This window comes from Taudactylus pleione, unplaced genomic scaffold (assembly GCF_031769625.1).
Source record: "Taudactylus pleione unplaced genomic scaffold, aTauple2 ptg000411l, whole genome shotgun sequence".
Classification (NCBI taxonomy): domain Eukaryota; kingdom Metazoa; phylum Chordata; class Amphibia; order Anura; family Myobatrachidae; genus Taudactylus; species Taudactylus pleione.
The window spans coordinates 744,207-761,998 of NW_028284813.1; the positions used below are offsets into that span (position 1 = coordinate 744,207).

Consider the following 17,792-nt stretch of genomic DNA (forward strand, 5'->3'; position numbering starts at 1 on the left):
TTGTAACTCAGGCAAGAGAAATCCTACCCACATTATTAACCCTTGTTGTTGTGTTTTAAGCTGCTGCCCTACACCAGAAGTGGATTTAAATCTCCTGGCTTTCGCCTTGGCTAGGGGGAATGTTGCTAAAGTTATTACGTCTCTTTGCACCATCATGGACAATGTAGATATGCAGTACAAAGCCGCTTCGCTCATCACCTCCATGGAATCTGTTAGAATCAACCTACTCTATAAATATGGTATGTTACTTCTGTAAAATGTACAAATAGGTATTTATTCATACCAAATTTGTTTAATTTTTTTCTTTTGGGACATGTTTTTGAGTAGAGATTTCTCCAGAACCAAACACAGGACAGCCTGTCCCAAGCACTCCATTGTAATATAGTTTGTCTTATAAGCTATGAGGCGTGTATGTATGTATGTATGTATGTATGTATACAAAATGTACCCTTCTATCGTGCGTACACTGGTTCAGCTGCACCAATTAGGTGAACCTCTGCTAGTAGAGGACCTAAAAATAAAAAATGGAAGAGAAGGGGTAGCTTTGGTGCGCTACAACTTTGAGTATTAATTGAATAGAAGAAATTTCCACCACTTATGGTGATATGAAGACTAACTAGAAGGTTGTGTTTGACCGACAGCTAATATTGCAATAAATCCCCTAAGTTTATGTTTTGGATATTATTCATAAAATAAAAGCCCTATGGTAGCCCATAATTCTTATACCTGGATATTTTATTCTTGGTATGTCAACAGAGATAAAAGTATAAACAATTTACAATACAAATCAATACATAAATAGCATAAAACAACTTTTAGTAAACCTGCCCCATGTACAGAAGGATAGAGGTTATCTGCTACCTACTCCTTTACAGGTGTGAGCTCTTAGGTGGACTTCTTATGTGGTAGGTGCAGGTTTTTCAAAGCGATGACCCTATGCGTTTCGTCCACCTACGGGACTTCGTCAGGGGTAAACACAAAATGGAACTGGTCTGAATAAACACTTCATGATATGGAGCTGGTTAGAACACTCAGTGGTATAAGCTTATTTTCTGTCCCTTGATAGGGAGAAATTCCTAGAAAGGCTCTTAAAAGCCAAGTAGTTCTTATAACGATTTTACTGGAACGATTAGATGGATGTTTCTCAACCAATAAATGTAACCAGATTCCTTAATAGCAATTTAAATATGAAGATGCATCATATACTCCCAATGTGTAAAAATGATGAGACCCAGTGCCAAGCAAGTGGTAAAACTCTATTCAGTCCAATGAAGTGTATGTCTCCCTCTGTATGTATGTTTATATCAAAAATATGATGGGACAATGGTGATTGTAGCAATATCAAGCTTCCTTAGTAATATCAAGATTCCTTAGTATACATTGCCATTGGGAAAATATAAAAAAAATGTTTACTATGCAAAATATATATTATATGTAATCATACTCCCTATGTTATAATAGGTAACCGCTGTCCTTAGGAAACCTGTTGCCAGATGTAATTTATTCAAAAAGAGGGAAAAAAGACACAGGTGCCTAACAGTGTAATATGTCAAGTGCCAAAACTTCTTTACAAAGAATGAATACACAAATTATTTAATAACAAACCTTTTTCAATATTTATTTCCAGTTACCTTATTTGTCCCTTCCCATTAGGAAGTCTTGGCGACTTGTTGCCTCTTATGAGACCAGGAGAAAACTCCAAAAATAATACATCTTCAACCACATACATAAGCTCTATGTGCAACCTCACCTCTCTGGATGGTGGTGTATTACCTCTGCATCCTTCTGGCTAAGCCCCAATATTCTTAGTAGAACTCAATGGATAGTGAGGCTAGAAAACACCATAGTGTAATGTTTACAAACTGAGATGTTGTCATTAGGCGGACATGTACAGTGTCGACACCACAATGTCAATAGTTATGATGTCGGCATTGTTAAAATGTCGACAGACAGCGTGTCCACATTCTCAGAATGTTGACAATTGAAGTGTCGACATTGTCTGAATGTTGACATTAGGATTCTGCTGCTGGCGGGAGGGTTAGCGTAAGGCTTCTAGGGGAGGTTATGCACTAGAGAGAGGGTTAGGGATAGCAGAGGAATACTTACCAGCACACTGGAGGATCACAGGTCAGACCGTGAAGTGACAGTCATGTGATCACCGGAAGCTATACTGGAGCCGTTGCTGCACCAGGAGCAGATAAGTAACTGCTGGGCAATTAGGGACGATATGCCGACATTTCATCAGTGTCTACATGATGAATGTCGACATGGATTTATCATACCACACCCGTACAAACTAATTTTCTAAAAATCACACAAAAAATAAAATACATACAAAATCATGGAATTATAAAAGTTTGAGTGTTGTATAATCTCATAAATTGGTGTCCGTTTATATGAGATAGGAAAGGACTTCTTGTAATCCTGAATCTGATATCCCTTCATAGATCCAGTAAAACGGAATGATAGAGAAAACTCTTATCCTCAATCTGGGCAACGCTGTGTACCATTGTCCTCTGGGTTTCGCGGCAGGCTTCACAGGAAGGACAGGGCTCTTCCCTCTTGTCCAATAAATGATTTTGTTTAATGAAGTATGATATTCTCAGGAAGGTTCCCATAATCTACTGTAAATGTTGGGAATGTACACTAGGAGTTAATCTCATGGTCCTAGACTTAAATACAAATACTGTTATTATCCTTTATGTGGCACCACAAGGGGTCTACAGCACCTTACAAAGTACATAAACCGAAACTGTATGAACAGCAAAAGGCAAAGTACATAATATGCAAACATTTCATAATTGTTCAGTTTAACTGAAAATAATTCCCTTTTGTATGCCATAAACTACTTTATTCTTGTTAGTAGCTTACCACACTATGTTTTATATTCCAGGTAGACCATTGCAGTTCACACTTATTGCCTGTGATGTCAAAGGCAAGGAAGATAAATCAGGGCCAGAAAACCTACTGGTGGAGCCATGGTCAGGAGATGGTGTGTATTGTCTTGCATAGCTGCTGATATGCAAGTGTTGCTAAATATAGAAAGTTAGAGTAAACTTCAGTCATACCAACCATTATTCACTTTTGTTTATGGTGTTGTCTTTAATTGCAAAATATAAGAATAGTTTGAAAGGCTTCTTATTGTGCTGTTAATTCCACTTTGTATTCACTTGAGGTCCAGGTCTTCTCCTTCCTTTGTGTGATTCTATCCTGTTTCCTGCTCACCATGAGCATTAATAGACTGTAATAATGGAGTGCACACTGAGTGCTACTGCTCACTGTTTACTGAATTGATCTCCAATAAACTTAAGATTATTCTTTACTGACCTTGCTTGTCTAAGCATTTTGGTTTTGATATTATCTTGCTATTTCATTGTCAGGATTACCTTTGTTCTTTGTATGAAGCACAAGTCTAAAAGTGTATTTTCTGTACTTCCTATCCAAAATCTTTAAAACTCTGTACCGTTAATTTATCAATCAGAATATGAAGCTACCCTACATTTTTACTACAATTGGTGACCTATGTTTGACCAAAAATGTACTTGTCGTTTAAGGCTTCCTCACAGAGACCGGAAAAAACAGGGCTAGTGTTATACTTTCTTCAGGAACTGATTCGGCCTTTCAGGTTACACAGATGAGAATCAGGGTAAGTTTATTTATTTATTTTTCTACTTCAGGGTCCATAGGGTATCCACAGGATACCTTGGGGTATAGGTGATGACGTCAGTCTTCAGGCACCACAGAGTTAAAGTTTTCAGCCTCCCAGGATGCATCTGGGTCCCTCTCCTATACCCCGCCCCCGGGCCAAGGCATCTCAGTTTCGTCGGTGCCTGGCCGGAGTCGGAGGCACTGTGCAGAGGGGGGCTATGAAGAGCCCCTGAAGTTTCTTTTAAAGGCAGCGCTGGCTGCACATCTGGGAGTACAGCATGGACAGTCAGTACTGACGTCCATGCTGTCTCCCCTACACCCCGCCGGTACCAGAACGCCGGTACTGATCCGGGGATGCTGGTAGACATTTGGGGTCACGGCTAGCGGTGTCCCCAGATGTTTTGGACCATGGCCGGATCCAAGGGGATGCAGGTAAGCAGCGGGGTCCCGCGGTGGGTCCCCGCTGGTCACATGGTCCTGAGTCCCCAGGCAGGGGGCTCCCTGGGGACTGGCTGCAGCGTGGAGCCAGGCGACCAACCTGCGCTTCCACTACCCCCTGGGACAGCGGGCCGCTGCTGAGCGGCATGCGCTGCGGCGTCCCAGGGGTTAAATGCATGCCAGGGGAGCGCGCTTTCCCTGTCTCACAGCCGGCGCCTCCCCTGCTGCACACAGCCTCTCTGCTCTGCCTGATTGGCCACAGTGTGTCAGCTGTCCTCCCCAGGCCGGCCTCCTTCATCTTCTGCTCCTCGGTGGCCATCTTTAAAGCATGGTGAACACTGCTGGAAGCCTGTGAGCGGTGGCATTGCGGTCTGGGTCCCCCAGTATACCTCTCCTCTGTTTGTCACAGGTCAATGTATGCAGCGCTGAGTCCTACCAGCCTGAGGGTCTGAGTAGTTGAGAACCAGCGCTAATAGTGCAGGGATTTGTTTCTTCTGCATTGTATGTGACTGAACTGCTAGCCTGCTGTCTGTACTTTCACTTTCTACTGTCAGCTTTATTACTGTCCCTGATCTTGCTCTGCTCAAAGCCCTTGCGGTGCGCGGTGTGCAGGGTGTTATTCACACTATACCAATACGTATAGGTGTGAGTGTCACATACTTACCATCATGTCTGAGACTGATTTTCCTCTCCAGCTCATGTGTACTAAATGTAAGGTACCAATAGCGGAGGGGGAGGGTAACGCGGAGGGGTTATGCCCCCAGTGCCTTGCACTGTCAAGGCCGATTATGGTCCCGGTACAGGAACCTCCCTGGGCTTGTTTCGCTAAGGCGCTTACAACCCTTGTGGGCCAGCTAGCTCCGCCACCTGCGTTTACCCAGACGGGTTTGTCCCAGCAGTCAGTGGTTTCGTCACCCATGCGGGAGTTCCCGAGACAATTGATGGTACCCCACAGTCTCCCTGTCCCTTCCCAGGTTTCTCCGGAGCCTGCGTGGGTTAATACTCTTAACTACATCGGTTCAGCATTTGTCCGATGTTTTACAGGGGGAGTCTGTGTTGCGGCCTCATAACGGCCGGTGGCGTCTTTATCTGCTCCTTATGGGGATGACGATGAGACGTGAGATCATGGGGAGATTCTGGATCTATCTGACCAAGAACCTCTCCGTACCAAAGAGCCGGACGCTAAGTCCAAGGTGTATATCCCTGGTCTTATTCGAGCGGTCCGCTCGGCTTTAGTTATTGAGGATATTAATCCTTTGGTGGCCACATTCATATATGCCTTTTTAAGGATATTAAGGGTGAGGCTACGGTGTTCCCTCTTTCTGATCAATTAGTGGATCATTTAGAGGAGGCGTGGAAAAATCCAGGTAAACGGTTTCAGCCCCAGAGACGCTTAGCCGTGGCTTATCCGTTTGCGGTCAATTATTTTTCTAAGCGGGAATCCCCTATGCAAGTGGATTCACATGTCACACGCCTAGTCAAAAGTGCCACGTTGCCTATGCCTTCGATGTCATCCTTGAAGGATGTCACTGACCGCAAGGTGGAGATCTGCCTCAAATCCGTTTATTCCCTTGCAGGGAAGCATCCAGACCGGCTCTGGCCGTGTGTTGGGTAGCCAGAGCTATGGAGCGCTGGGCGGATAATTTGGAGGCGTCTTTGGACTCTGACTGTTCGGCTGAACAGACCGAGTTGGTGGGCAATCTCCGAGACTCGGCCACTTACATTAATGAAGCGGCCTTAGATATTTGTATGCTCACCTCTAGGATCTCCTCTGCAGCCGTGGCTGCTCGTCGCACCTTATGGTTGCGTTCTTGGAAAGCGGACGCGGATTCCAAAAAGGGATTAGAAGGTCTGGACAGGTACTATTTGTTCCAGATCTGGACAAAATTGTAGTTACGTTGGCAGCAGCAAAATCTGCATGTCTTCTGTCTGCTACGATTCCTTCTAGTGCTGGTGGGTCGTCCTTTTGGCCTCACAGGGCCCAAGGTAGGCCTAAAGTACAGTCCTTTCCACGGCAGGCTGGGGCCAAGAAATTGTCCAAGCCCAAGAAACAGGTCTGGAGTACCAGACGTCCGGCTCCTAGGTCAGATAACAAACCTGCGGCCTGACGGTCCAGGCCTTCTTTTGGGGGACCCCAAAGTGGGGGGCGCCTGCTTCAGTTCGCCCGGTGCTGGTCGCAGTGCATGTTCCAATTTCCCAGAGGGGCCTGGGTTTCTATTCCATTCTATTTTTGGTGCAGAAACCCAATGGGTCTTACCGTTCAATACTAAACCTAAAGGCCCTCAGCAAGTCCTTGAGGGTGCCTCTGTTTCGGATGGAGACCCTGCGGTCCATTATTCTGGCACTGGAACCTGGGGACTACATGGTGTCATTGGACATCCAGAACGCTTACCTGCATGTCCCTATTCTTTTGCGCCATCAGCAGTTCCTCAGATTGGCAATCTGCAACGAACATTTCCAGTTCCTGGCACTGCCTTTTGGCCTGGTGACTGCTCCACGGGTATTCACCAAGGTCATGGCGGCTCTCCTGCAGACGCAGGGAGTCCGACTGTTGCCTTATCTGGATGACCTCCTGTTGATAGCGGGGTCTCCAGAGCTTCTTTTACACCATCTGGATCTGACGATTGCGGTACTGCAACGTCACGGCTGGTTGACAAACTGGCAGAGGTCCACTCTCACCCCGTCTCAGAGGATCCTGCACCTCGGGGCCTTATTGGACTCCAGGCAGCAGTGGATCTTTGTGATGGAGGAAAAGATCCTTGCTTTGTAGTTGAGGGTGCGCAGTTGTCTGCAGTGTCGTCGAGTGTCGATACACTTGGCAAAGAGGTTATTGGGCTCAATGGTGTCGGTATTCGACATGGTGGAGTACGCCCAATTTCACTCCAAACCTCTGCTGCTATTGATCCGGTCCAGATGGAATGGATTGCCTCAGTGTCTCAAGTCCCAGACGATTGGGCTTACTCCGGATGTTCGCCTGTCTCTAACCTGGTGTTTGCAGACGACCCACCTCAACAAGGGTCGCCCGTTCTGGGTGGCGAACTGGGTCCTGTTAACAACGGACGCCAGTCTCCGGTGCTGGGGAGCTGTCACGGGTCCACACTTGTTTCAGGGCAGGTGGACTCGGGCGGTAGCGGAGCTTCCAATAAACATTTTGGAGCTCCATGCGGTGTCAAGAGCTCTCCAGCGGGCACAGCCGGTTCTCCAGGGTCACCCTGTGCAGGTCCCGTCGGACAACGCCACCACGGTGGCCTATTTAAACCAGCAAGGAGGAACCGGGAGAGTGGTCTTTATACCAGGACGTCTTTCGGAGTCTGGTGGACAAGTGGGGTCTTCCAGAGATAGACCTCATGGCGTGCCGGCACAACAACAAGTTGCCGGTGTACGGGTCTCGAACAGGAGACGAAAAGGCGTCTCTGGTGTATGCCCTGTCCGTCTAGTAGACGTTCCAGTTTGCCTACCGTTTCCCTCCGTTTTCCCTTCTTCCGCGGGTATTACGGAAATTCAAATCAAGAAGGAGGTACGCTACTGTTGATAGCTTCCGAGTGGCCCAGACGGCACTGGTTCTCCGACCTCCAGAGTCTGTCAGACGTTCCTCTGAGGTTACCATTATGACCGAATCTGCTGTCATAGGGTCCTTGTCTTCACCCGGACCTGACTCGGTGTGGCTGTTGAAAAGGTCATGCTAAGGTCCAGAGGGTTTTTCTAGCTCCGTGGTGCAAACCATACTAAGAGCTCGTAAACCTTCCTCGGCAAGAATCTACCATCGTGTGTGGCATACTTTCTTCCGGTGGTGTAGACCTAGAGGGTATTCCCTTAGGGAGTTCCGCCTGTCTAGGGTGTTGGCTTTCCTACAGGCTGGACTGGATCATGGACTTCGCCTGGCTTCTCTGAAAGTGCAGGTGTCTGCCCTGTCAGTCTGGTTTCATCATAGGATTGCTGCGCTCTCTGATGTGCACACCTTTTATGCGAGGTGTTCTTCGCATTCAGCCACCTTTTGTTCCACCGGTGGCGCCTTGGAATTGGGCTGTGGTCCTGAGAGTTCTCTAGGGACCGCCGTTTGAACCACTGGACTCAGTGGACTTTAAATGGCTTACAGCTGAAACCATATTCCTTCTGGCCATTGCCTCGGCCAGACGGATTTCGGATTTAGGGCTTCTCTCTTGTAGACCCCCTTTTCTGATTTTTCATAGGAATAGGGCGGTGCTTCGCACTCGTCCGGGATTCCTTCCCGAAGTGGTATCCAGTTTTCACATCAATGAAGAAATTGTTGTGCCGGCTTTCAATTCACCTGGACTTTCAGTGGGTGACGCCACTTGGGATGTTGTGCGGGCATTGAGAATTTATGTTGACCGCACTTCTTCTTTTAGGAAGTCGGACGCCTTGTTTGTCCTCTATAGCTTCCGTAAAAAGGGTTGGCCTGCTTCAAAGTAGACTTTGGCAGGCTGGATTCGTATGGCAATTTCAGAAGCTTATCTTCATGAAGGTCTTCCAGTTCCCTCCTTGGTGAGGGCACATTCCACTAGGTCTGTGGGTCCTTCGTTTGCAGCTAGACGTGGTGCCTCTGCAATTCAGATCTGCAAGGCTGCTACGTAGTCTTCTGTCAATACCTTTGTGAGGTATTACGCTTTTGACATATTTGCCTCTCAGGATGCTTCCTTCGGGCGGCGGATTCTCCTCTCAGCACAGGAGCGTCCCCACCCTTAAAGGATACTGCTTTGGGACATCCCCAAGGTTATCCTGTGGATACCCTATGGACCCTGAAGTAGAAAATATGAGATATGGTAAGAACTTACCCTTGTTATCTCTTTTCTACGAAGTCCATAGGGTTCCACAGGACTCCCGCCCTGGCGCACATGTATTGCAGATGGGCTTTATTCTGGTCACCGGTTTTTCCGTCTCCCTATGGTGAGAATGTGATTCTTGTGTGTCCAGATCTTTTTTCTCTCTCTTCCTTCTCCTCCTCCGGCCTATGGCTTGTGACGTAACTGAGATGCCTTGGCCCGGGGGCGGGGTATAGGAGAGGGACCCAGATGCATCCTGGGAGGCTGAAAACTTTAACTCTGTGGTGCCTGAAGACTGATGTCATCACCTATACCCCAAGGTATCCTGTGGAACCCTATGGACTTCGTAGAAATAGAGATAACAAGGGTAAGTTCTTACCATATCTCATATTTTTTTTTCCTTTTCTTATTTTACGAAACAGACAATCTAGTATTAACTACTTGCCTGGTGTGGTTGCATGAGATATGACCACACCAGGATGGGCTTTCCCTGACACAGTTGCTGCTGATGCGGCCGTTTCAGAGAAGCTGCTGGCAGCCACCGGGCTCAGCTCACCCGGCTGGCCCCTAAATTTCCACGGCAACTTCTCCCCAGTTGGATGGGCTACCTGTCGCTGCTGTAAGGTAGTCCTTCCTGCAGCCTGGACTTTAGGAGGTCTGTTCATGAAGCAGAGAAGAGCCCTGTTTAGCTGAAATGAGGGCTCTTCTCTGCTTTGTGCAATTCATGGAGCAAGTTACCGTGATGAAGTATATTACTTCTCCAGCGGCACCCCCGCTCCATGCCTGGATCGCATCACCATTTGTATGGCGCGTGTGATTCATAGAAGAAAAGAAAGCTCTGCTTTCCGTTCCTCTCCTGCATACAGCAGATTCGCCATCTGAGGATGGCGTAATCTGTACCACAAGCCAAACCAAGTCCCCTTTTCCCGTGATCCTTTGAAGCCGCTCTGACCTGCTGCTCTCAGACGCTGATGAATGCGCAGTGAGAATACAGAAATATCGTGCATCCAATATGTCTGTATTCTCACTGCGTCCAGGGATTGCGGAGGGGCCGGACAGCGCATGAAGTCATCAGTGAGGTAAGTATACATGAATGACTACTAAACATTATTATATATCGCATTGATCTGATGCGATATATATTAGTGATTTTTATCATGAGACACTTCATGTTCTACATGAATAGACCCCTAGGAGCTTAGGGCAGCCACAGGAGGCGCTCTCTCCATGGCAACCCAGACTGACCTGCGATGATGGTGACAATCTGCAGCACAGCCGCACCTCACAGCAGCAGCAGAGATGGGCGATCCTCAGTATCGTCCACCCCCTGCTAGCAACTGCTGTACTTGCAGGTCGTCACAAGAAAAAGCTGCATACTTTTGAAGAAAAAAAAAATAAAAAAATCTATTTTATGTACATGTGTGTGTGATTAACTTTCTATTACTCACATAATTTATTTTAAAACAACTAACAGTTTTGGGGATGTTTTGAGAGAAAATCTTTTAAGTGGCTAAAAATATTTAGGCTTCTTCAGCAGGGAAGGGGTTAAATGAAGTGTATGTTTAACTATAATGTGACTAAAGCTCACAAAGAAATCATCCGGTTGTGACTGTTGAGCGTGATCTATATAGAAGTACTGTGATGCTATAGAAATGTGTCTGATGAAAAGATTTGTTAATTGTATTCTAAATATATTTGCATAATGCAGTAAGCTAGCGAATCCCATGTGTGCTGCTGTTTCCTGATTTGTAATAGAAAAATATTTATTTGTTTAATTATTCAGGAAATTATACTGTCGAAACACATTGAAAAATATGCACATTATATGCAGGATGTATCTTTGATATGCTTGAAGATTTTCACCTGAAAGGTGTGTGTGTGTGTGTGTATATTTTACATATATAGAGAACGCTTATATATTGCAAATGCTGCTCCTCACAGCTAGCGGTCAGCTGCAAGATAAAATACAAAAAATGGGGTTATTGTAGGTGGCAGTTGATTGGTTCGGCACAACCAATTGTATGCTGTGCTCAATAGTAATAAACACCCCCACTTCTTTTCAAACACCTGTCAAAAGCGGCATCAGCAATCCGTAAGGAGGAGTACAACACATCTTTGATTCCGTGTAATATGGGATTTGCTAACATTGTCACCTGAAATATGCCTTTTAAGGTACCAAAGAAAATCCTCATCAAATGTTCAGGGATCGTTGAAGACAATATGTATGCATGTATTTCAATGCATTATATGATCAAACAGATTACTGGCTTGCATGCACTTTGATAATTTCATGCCCTCCAGTTTGGGGACACTAGTGGGTGAAGAGTTCCAGCATTTTAAATATTAAGACTTTGTCCGAGCTCCTCCCTTCTATAACCCATGCCTGCTGGCAGCATTTCAGTTTAGTTAAAGTGCCCCAGCCGTGCAGGGGCTTCTTCGGGGCTGTTGGTTTTTTAATTTTAGTTTACTTTATTTTGTTCTTCGGGTTCCATAGGGTCCACAGAAATTACCTTGGGATGTAGCTGGAGTGATCCAGGCACCAAACCGTCAACAACTTTAGCTCACAGGATGCACTGGGTCCTCCTCCATACATACCCCGCCACTGGCTACAGGAAGTCAGTTTTTTGCTGTTTGGTGCAGGAGCAGTCCCCAAACAAGTTTTTTTTTTTTCCCCTCCGAGTGGCAGCGCGTGGCTGACGGAGGGGAGACCTGAAGCAGCTTAGCATCTATATAGACGATCGTGCCGCCACTCCGTCTTCCCCCGCCAGGCCGCAACTCTAGCGTCAGGCTAGTACTTTCGGCGGGCCTAACCAGCCCAGGACTGCAACTGGAATACATTGGGGACGGCAGGTAAGGGGTTCCCTGCCGCTGCTGACGGGGGGGGGGGGGACACCGGGTGAAGCAGTCCAGGCCTTTGGCGGTCGCTGACCCGCCGGACGACGCTGTTGTGCAGAGCCATGAGGAAACTGTCTCCGGCACGAGACCACCGGGACATGAGGGATCCTGACAGCCAGGGGCTTGATGTCAGTGTGCCCGGTGGGTCCATACAGCATGAGGGGAGGTACGCTATCCCCTGGTGGCCCCTCTCCCGACCTGGATGCTGGTTGTCATAAGACTTCCCGCCTCCTGGTTGCTCCTCCCAGCCTCCCTCTATATGAGTCAGCCAGAGACCACTCTCAGGTGCTCTCGGTGGCTAGGTTCTCAGGAGGCTGACTCAGTCTCCCTGTATACCGATCTACGGTGTTCAGGTTATACAGAGCTCAATATACTACCAGGCCTGTGCTGGTGTCATGTATGGCTATATGGTAGTGGTTAAAAGAGCTTGGTGCATATGGTTATAAATATATATATCAAACTATGTATCCATATGCATCGCATGTGACTATTTTGAAATCTGCTGTGTGTTATGCTGCCTTTATCTGAATAACTGACAGTCATAATCTATCACTGCTGTTTCCCCTCATTTAACCCTCTGTGGTAGGTGTGTATATTGGGTGTGAAACATTGTCACATTTCTACTCAGACTTTGCATATCAATAGAGATATTATTATGTCCAAAGAAGCTGAGACAGGTGGCTGAGGCTCCTGTGCTGGTATCATGTATGGCCTGTAAAGCGGGGTTGTCCCCACAGGATTTTATACAGGATGGGTTATGTGGCCGTGGCGTCAAGGAGTCTCCACATCAGCACAGGTTGCGGAGAGATTGGCAGCCCCTGGGCCAGCTGCAATGATGGGGCCCTCTCGGCATTTACAACCTGCTATGTTTTTCCCCCCGGGTGCAGCCGTCCTGGTTGGACATGTATGCTAGTTCAAGTCAGAATATGGCTTCGTTGTTAGCAGCTTTTCAGCAGCTTAAACAGACGATTAGGCCCATACAGCCAAATTCCAGGAGGAGGTCGGCTTTACAAACCATTCAGCCTTCAGATTTTGGTACAACTTCTGACGACGGGGGGATACACAGGGTTCCTCTCAGGAATCGCCCTCAGACGAGGATGTCCCTTATCTAATTAGGGCAGTGCTAAACATTGACGAGGAGGAGCCAGTGTAAAGAAAGGCTCCAGGGTTTAAATGCCAGAAGGTTATAAAACCTGAGTTTCCCAAGTCTGAGCACCTTTTCGGATCTCATGGGGGAAGCATGGAATTGCCAGATAGGAAGTTCCGTATTACAAGGAAGGTGGAAGCCTTATACCCCTTTCCAGTGGATCAATACACTAAATGGGAGGTTCCTCCGTCAGTGGACGCACACGTCGCACATCTAGTTAAGAGTGCCACATTGCCTATACCTTCTGCTTCCTCGCTTAATTGTCCCACAGATGGGAAACTTGAAGCCTGTCTGAAAGCAATATTTTCTCTGTCGGGTGCGGTTACCCGACCGCCCATGTGAAGACACTGGAAATTTCTCTTCCAGAAGCTTCCAGGGAACAGCTGACAACCATCTCTTATGTTAAGGAAGCAGCGTCCTACTTGGGAGAGGCAGCTTTAGATGCGGGGATATTATCCTCCACAGCATCAGCGGTTTCAGTGGTGGCCCGGAGAGCCCTCTGGCTGAGGAATTGGAAGGCAGATACAGGGTCCAAGAGAGCTCTGGAATCCCTTCCGTTCTCGGGGGGGCATTTTGTTTGGTACAGAGTTGGACAAGATTGTGGCTACAGTGGCAGCCTCTAAAACGGCTGGTCTACCTTCGGCATCCACTGTTAAACCTAAGCGGTCATCCTTTCGGAAAAGCAAGAGGTCAGTCTTTTGCAAGAGCCAATGCTTATAGGAAGCCATAGTCTAGGAAGTCTTGGTCAAACAGACATCCGGCTGTCAGGCCAGACGTCAAGCCTGCAGCTTGATGGGACGGGCCTCCCTCTGGTGGATATCAAGTTGGAAGGCCGACTTCTTCAGTATTCAGATGCCTGGCATCTTACAGCAATGAATACTGTAAACACAATAGTGGTGCGCTCTGGGGTAATCCTAGTTTATGGTGTGTGTTCTTATGTGTATCCTCCAATATTTATGATCAAGTATTGTCCTGTTTCCTCAACAAAAAAGTCCCAAGTATCAATCTGTAGGTAGGGTGTTCTTTAAAGAATAACCATAAAGTCTCTCTATAGCCCCGTCCCTGAACGGGAAATGTCTCTGATTATGTCCAAGGATCCAAATAAACTCTTATGGAGAAAGAATCCTGGACAGTCTCAGACAAGTATTCTTGTGATGTCTGCAGGATGGGTGTTCTGATATTAATGCTATACCTCTTCGTTCTCTTCTCCATCTCAAATATACTGTAATACATTAGCACAGTATCAGGAACTTAGTGAACACAATCTTGCAGGATAGGTAAGAAATGGCTTGTACTTACCAAATACTGCGGTTGGTTCCTGCTGGTTCTCCTAGTCCCGATGCTTGCAGAAGTGGTAATGAGAAATGGTGTGGGGGTGATGAATTGTGTTGCTATACACTATATATGACTCTGGACTCCGGTCTCATTTCAACACTTTTTTATTCTACAAGTATAAGCACTGTGACTCATCAGAGTCTTAACCATAACTAGTAAAATCTCTTAATTGTTATAAAAAAGTTCCAAGGTGCGCCTTGCACAAATAGTATCTTGTAATAGTCCTGTATCGTGGCCCAACGCATTTCATCCAAAAATATATGGATTTTGTCAACAACGGATGCCTGGGTTCCGGAGGTGGTCTCCCAGGGGTACGCCCTTACCTTCTGGAGAAGTCCCCCACAAAGGTTTTTCAGCACAACTCCGGCAGCGGGTTCTGCGAAAGCCTTGGCCCTCCAGCAGGCTATACACTCCCTGCTGATATCAAGGGTTATAATCCCGGTTCCAGTGAATCAACGGAGAATGGGATATTACTTCAACTTATTTTTTTGATTCAGAAACCCAACGGGTCTCACAGGCCTATTCTAAACCTAAAAGGTCTCAACACGTTTATCAGGGTGCCCAGGTTTCGCATGGAAACGCTGCGGTCGATGGAACCAGGGGATTTCATGGTATCCTTGGATATCCAAGATGCATACCTTCATGTGCCAATTGCACAATCCCACCAGCAATTCCTGCGGTTCGCAGTCTTACAAGAGCATTTCAAATTTCAGGCACTGCCTTTTGGATTATCAACGGCCCCTCGGGTGTTTACCAAGGTCATGGCAGTAATAACGGCCTGCCTCAGGCATCAGGGAATCCGTATTCTGCCGTATCTGGACGACCTGCTGATATTAGCTCAGTCGTCACAAGAGTTGCGGCGTCATCTCAAACTGACGGAAGTGTGTCTACACAGACATGGGCGAATTGTAAATTGGAAAAAGTCATCGCTTCTTCCAGTACAGCAGATGGTGCATCTAGGGGCAAGGTTGGATTCTCTGGCACAAAGGATTTATCTGCCAGAGGACAAGATTGCGGCTCTTCAGCTGAAGGTACGCAAGCTTCTTCTCAGCCGATCAGTATCAATCCATGTAGCAATGCAAGTCCTAGGTTCCATGGTGTCGACTTTCGACATGGTGGAGTACGCCAAGTTCCACTCCAGACCATTGCAGAGGTTAATCCTTTCTCACTGGAGAGGGGAGTACCACCTAATAAAGGCACAGACAATCAGTCTCTCGCCAGAAGTGAGACTGTCCCTGTCTTGGTGGTTGCAGACAGGTCGTCTCCATAAAGGTCGCCCATTCTGGATTCCAGATTGGGTTCTCCTCACAACCGATGCCAGCCTCCGAGGATGGGGTGCAGTGACAGGTCATCACACTTTTCAGGGAAAGTGGATGGCAAGAGAAAGTCTACTGTCTATAAATGTCCTGGAACTATAAGGGCAGTATTCAGAGCGCTTGTTCAGGCTCAGGAAATATTAAAGGGCAGGCCTGTCCAGGTACAATCGGACAACGCCACCGCAGTAGCCTACCTAAACCACCAGAGAAACACGCGGAGCCAGGCTGCCATGTCGGAAGTGTCAAACATTCTGGTCTGGGCAGAATGTCACCTCCCGGCAATATCGGCAGTCCTAAATTGGGAAGCGGACTTCCTAAGTCAGCAAGATATACATGCTGGAGAATGGGCTCTTCATCCTCAGGTATTTCAGAACCTAGTGGACAGATGGGGTCTTCCAGAGGTAGACCTCATGGCCTCAAGGCACAACCACAGGCTTCCCAGGAATGGGTCCAGGACCAGTGATCCTGCGCCAAATTTGTGGACGCTCTGGCAGTAAGGTGGAATTTCAGACTGGCGTATCTGTTTCCTCCGTTTTCCCTTCTTCCCAGGGTCATCAGGAAGGTCAAGCAGGAAAGCAGTACAGTAATACTGGTAGCTTCTGCTTGGCCCAGACGCCATTGGTTCACCGGCCTGCAGAGTCTCTCCATAGACACTCCGTGGCCTCTTCCTCCAAGGCAGGACCTGTTAATACAGGGTCACTGTCTGTATCCGGACCTTCCTCTACTGTCTTTGACGGCATGGCTCTTGAGGCCTCCGTCTTAAAGGCAAAAGATTTTTCCGATTCTGTAATACAATGTTGAGGGCATGGAAACCTTCCTCTGCCCGCATGTATTACAGAATTTGGCACTCATTTTTTCAGTGGTGTGAACTGAGGAAGTATGACCCTAAGGTGTTTAGGGTCTCGCGAGTGCTTTCTTTTCTTCAAGCCGGGTTGGACAGAGGTCTCCGTCTGGCTACTTTGAGGGTGCAGGCCTCGGCACTGTCTGTTTGGTTTCAGAGAAGGTTTGCCACCTTGTCTGATGTGAGAATATTTTTTCAGGGTGTTCAGAGGGTTCAGCCTCCCTTTGTTCCCCAGGTAACCCCGTGGGATTTGACATTGGTACTCAGGGCTTTACAGGCTCCTCCATTTAAACCCCTGAAATTGCTGTCAACCGTTTCAGTTCTACTGAAGACAGTTTTTCTTTTAGCTATCTCTTCGGCCCGCAGGGTCTCTGATTTAGCAGCCTTATCTTTTCGCTCTCCTTTTTTTAGTATTTCACCAGGATAGAGCTGTTCTTCGTACCAGGGTCGGCTACCTTCCTAAGGTAGTATCGCTGTTTCATATGAATGAAGAAATTGTGGTTCCGGCTTTGCAAGTTTCTGGCCTTTCGGCTGGTGAAGCATCATTGGATGTTGTGCGGGCTCTACATATCTATGTAGACCGCACTAGCTCCATTAAAAAGACATTCTTTATTTCTGTTGTATGGCTCATAAGCAAGGCTGGGCAGCTAATAAACAGACTTTGGCCAGATGGTTGTGTATGACAATTTCTCAAGCTTACACACAAGCTGATCTTGTGGTTCCGGACACTGTGACAGCACATTATACGAGATATGTGGGACCACCGTGGGCGGTGCGACGGGGTGCCTCTGCTGAACAGATTTGCAAGGCAGCCACGTGGTCTTCCGTCCACACCTTTGTCAAATTTTATGCGTTTGACACATTTGCCTCTCAGGATGCTTCCTTTGGGCATAGGATTCTCCTGTCTACTGAGACACAGGAGCTTCCTCACCCCTAGGAGGAACTGCTTTGTGACATCAAGGTAATATCTGTGGACCCTATGGAACCCGAAGAAGAAATAAAGAGTTATGGTATAACTTACCTTTGTTAACTCTCTTTTTCTTCGACGTCCATAGGGTCCACAGAGCATACACCCTAACACAGCGGTTGTTGTTGGGAAATTCTTTTCTGTTGTATTTCTATGATTCCCTCTTCTTACAGAGAGTGTGCCTGGAATGCAAGGGTACTTCCTTCCTTTTCAATTTTTCTTTCCTGCTTGGGCTTGATAACAAACTGACTTCCTGTAGCCAGGGGAGGGGTATGTGTGGAGGAGGACCCAGTGCATCCTGGGAGCTAAAGCTTGTTGACTGGTGCCTGGATCACTCCAGCTACATTCCAAGGTAATATCTGTGGACCCTATGGATCTTGAAGAAAGAGTTAACAAAGGTATGTTATACCATAACTCTTATTTT

At 47.0% G+C, this 17,792-nt stretch overlaps 1 protein-coding gene across 2 annotated transcripts in view; it reads left to right on the forward strand.

The window, feature by feature from the left end:
• Window positions 1-17,792, forward strand: part of ZZEF1 (zinc finger ZZ-type and EF-hand domain containing 1) — a 239,492-nt gene that overhangs the window by 31,018 nt on the left and 190,682 nt on the right. For both annotated transcript variants that reach the window (XM_088447033.1, XM_088447034.1), the window contains exons 8-10: window positions 61-239; window positions 2,894-2,992; window positions 3,555-3,646. In XM_088447033.1, coding sequence (XP_088303159.1) covers window positions 61-239; window positions 2,894-2,992; window positions 3,555-3,646 — 370 coding nt within the window. The remainder of the gene's footprint in view (window positions 1-60; window positions 240-2,893; window positions 2,993-3,554; window positions 3,647-17,792) is intronic.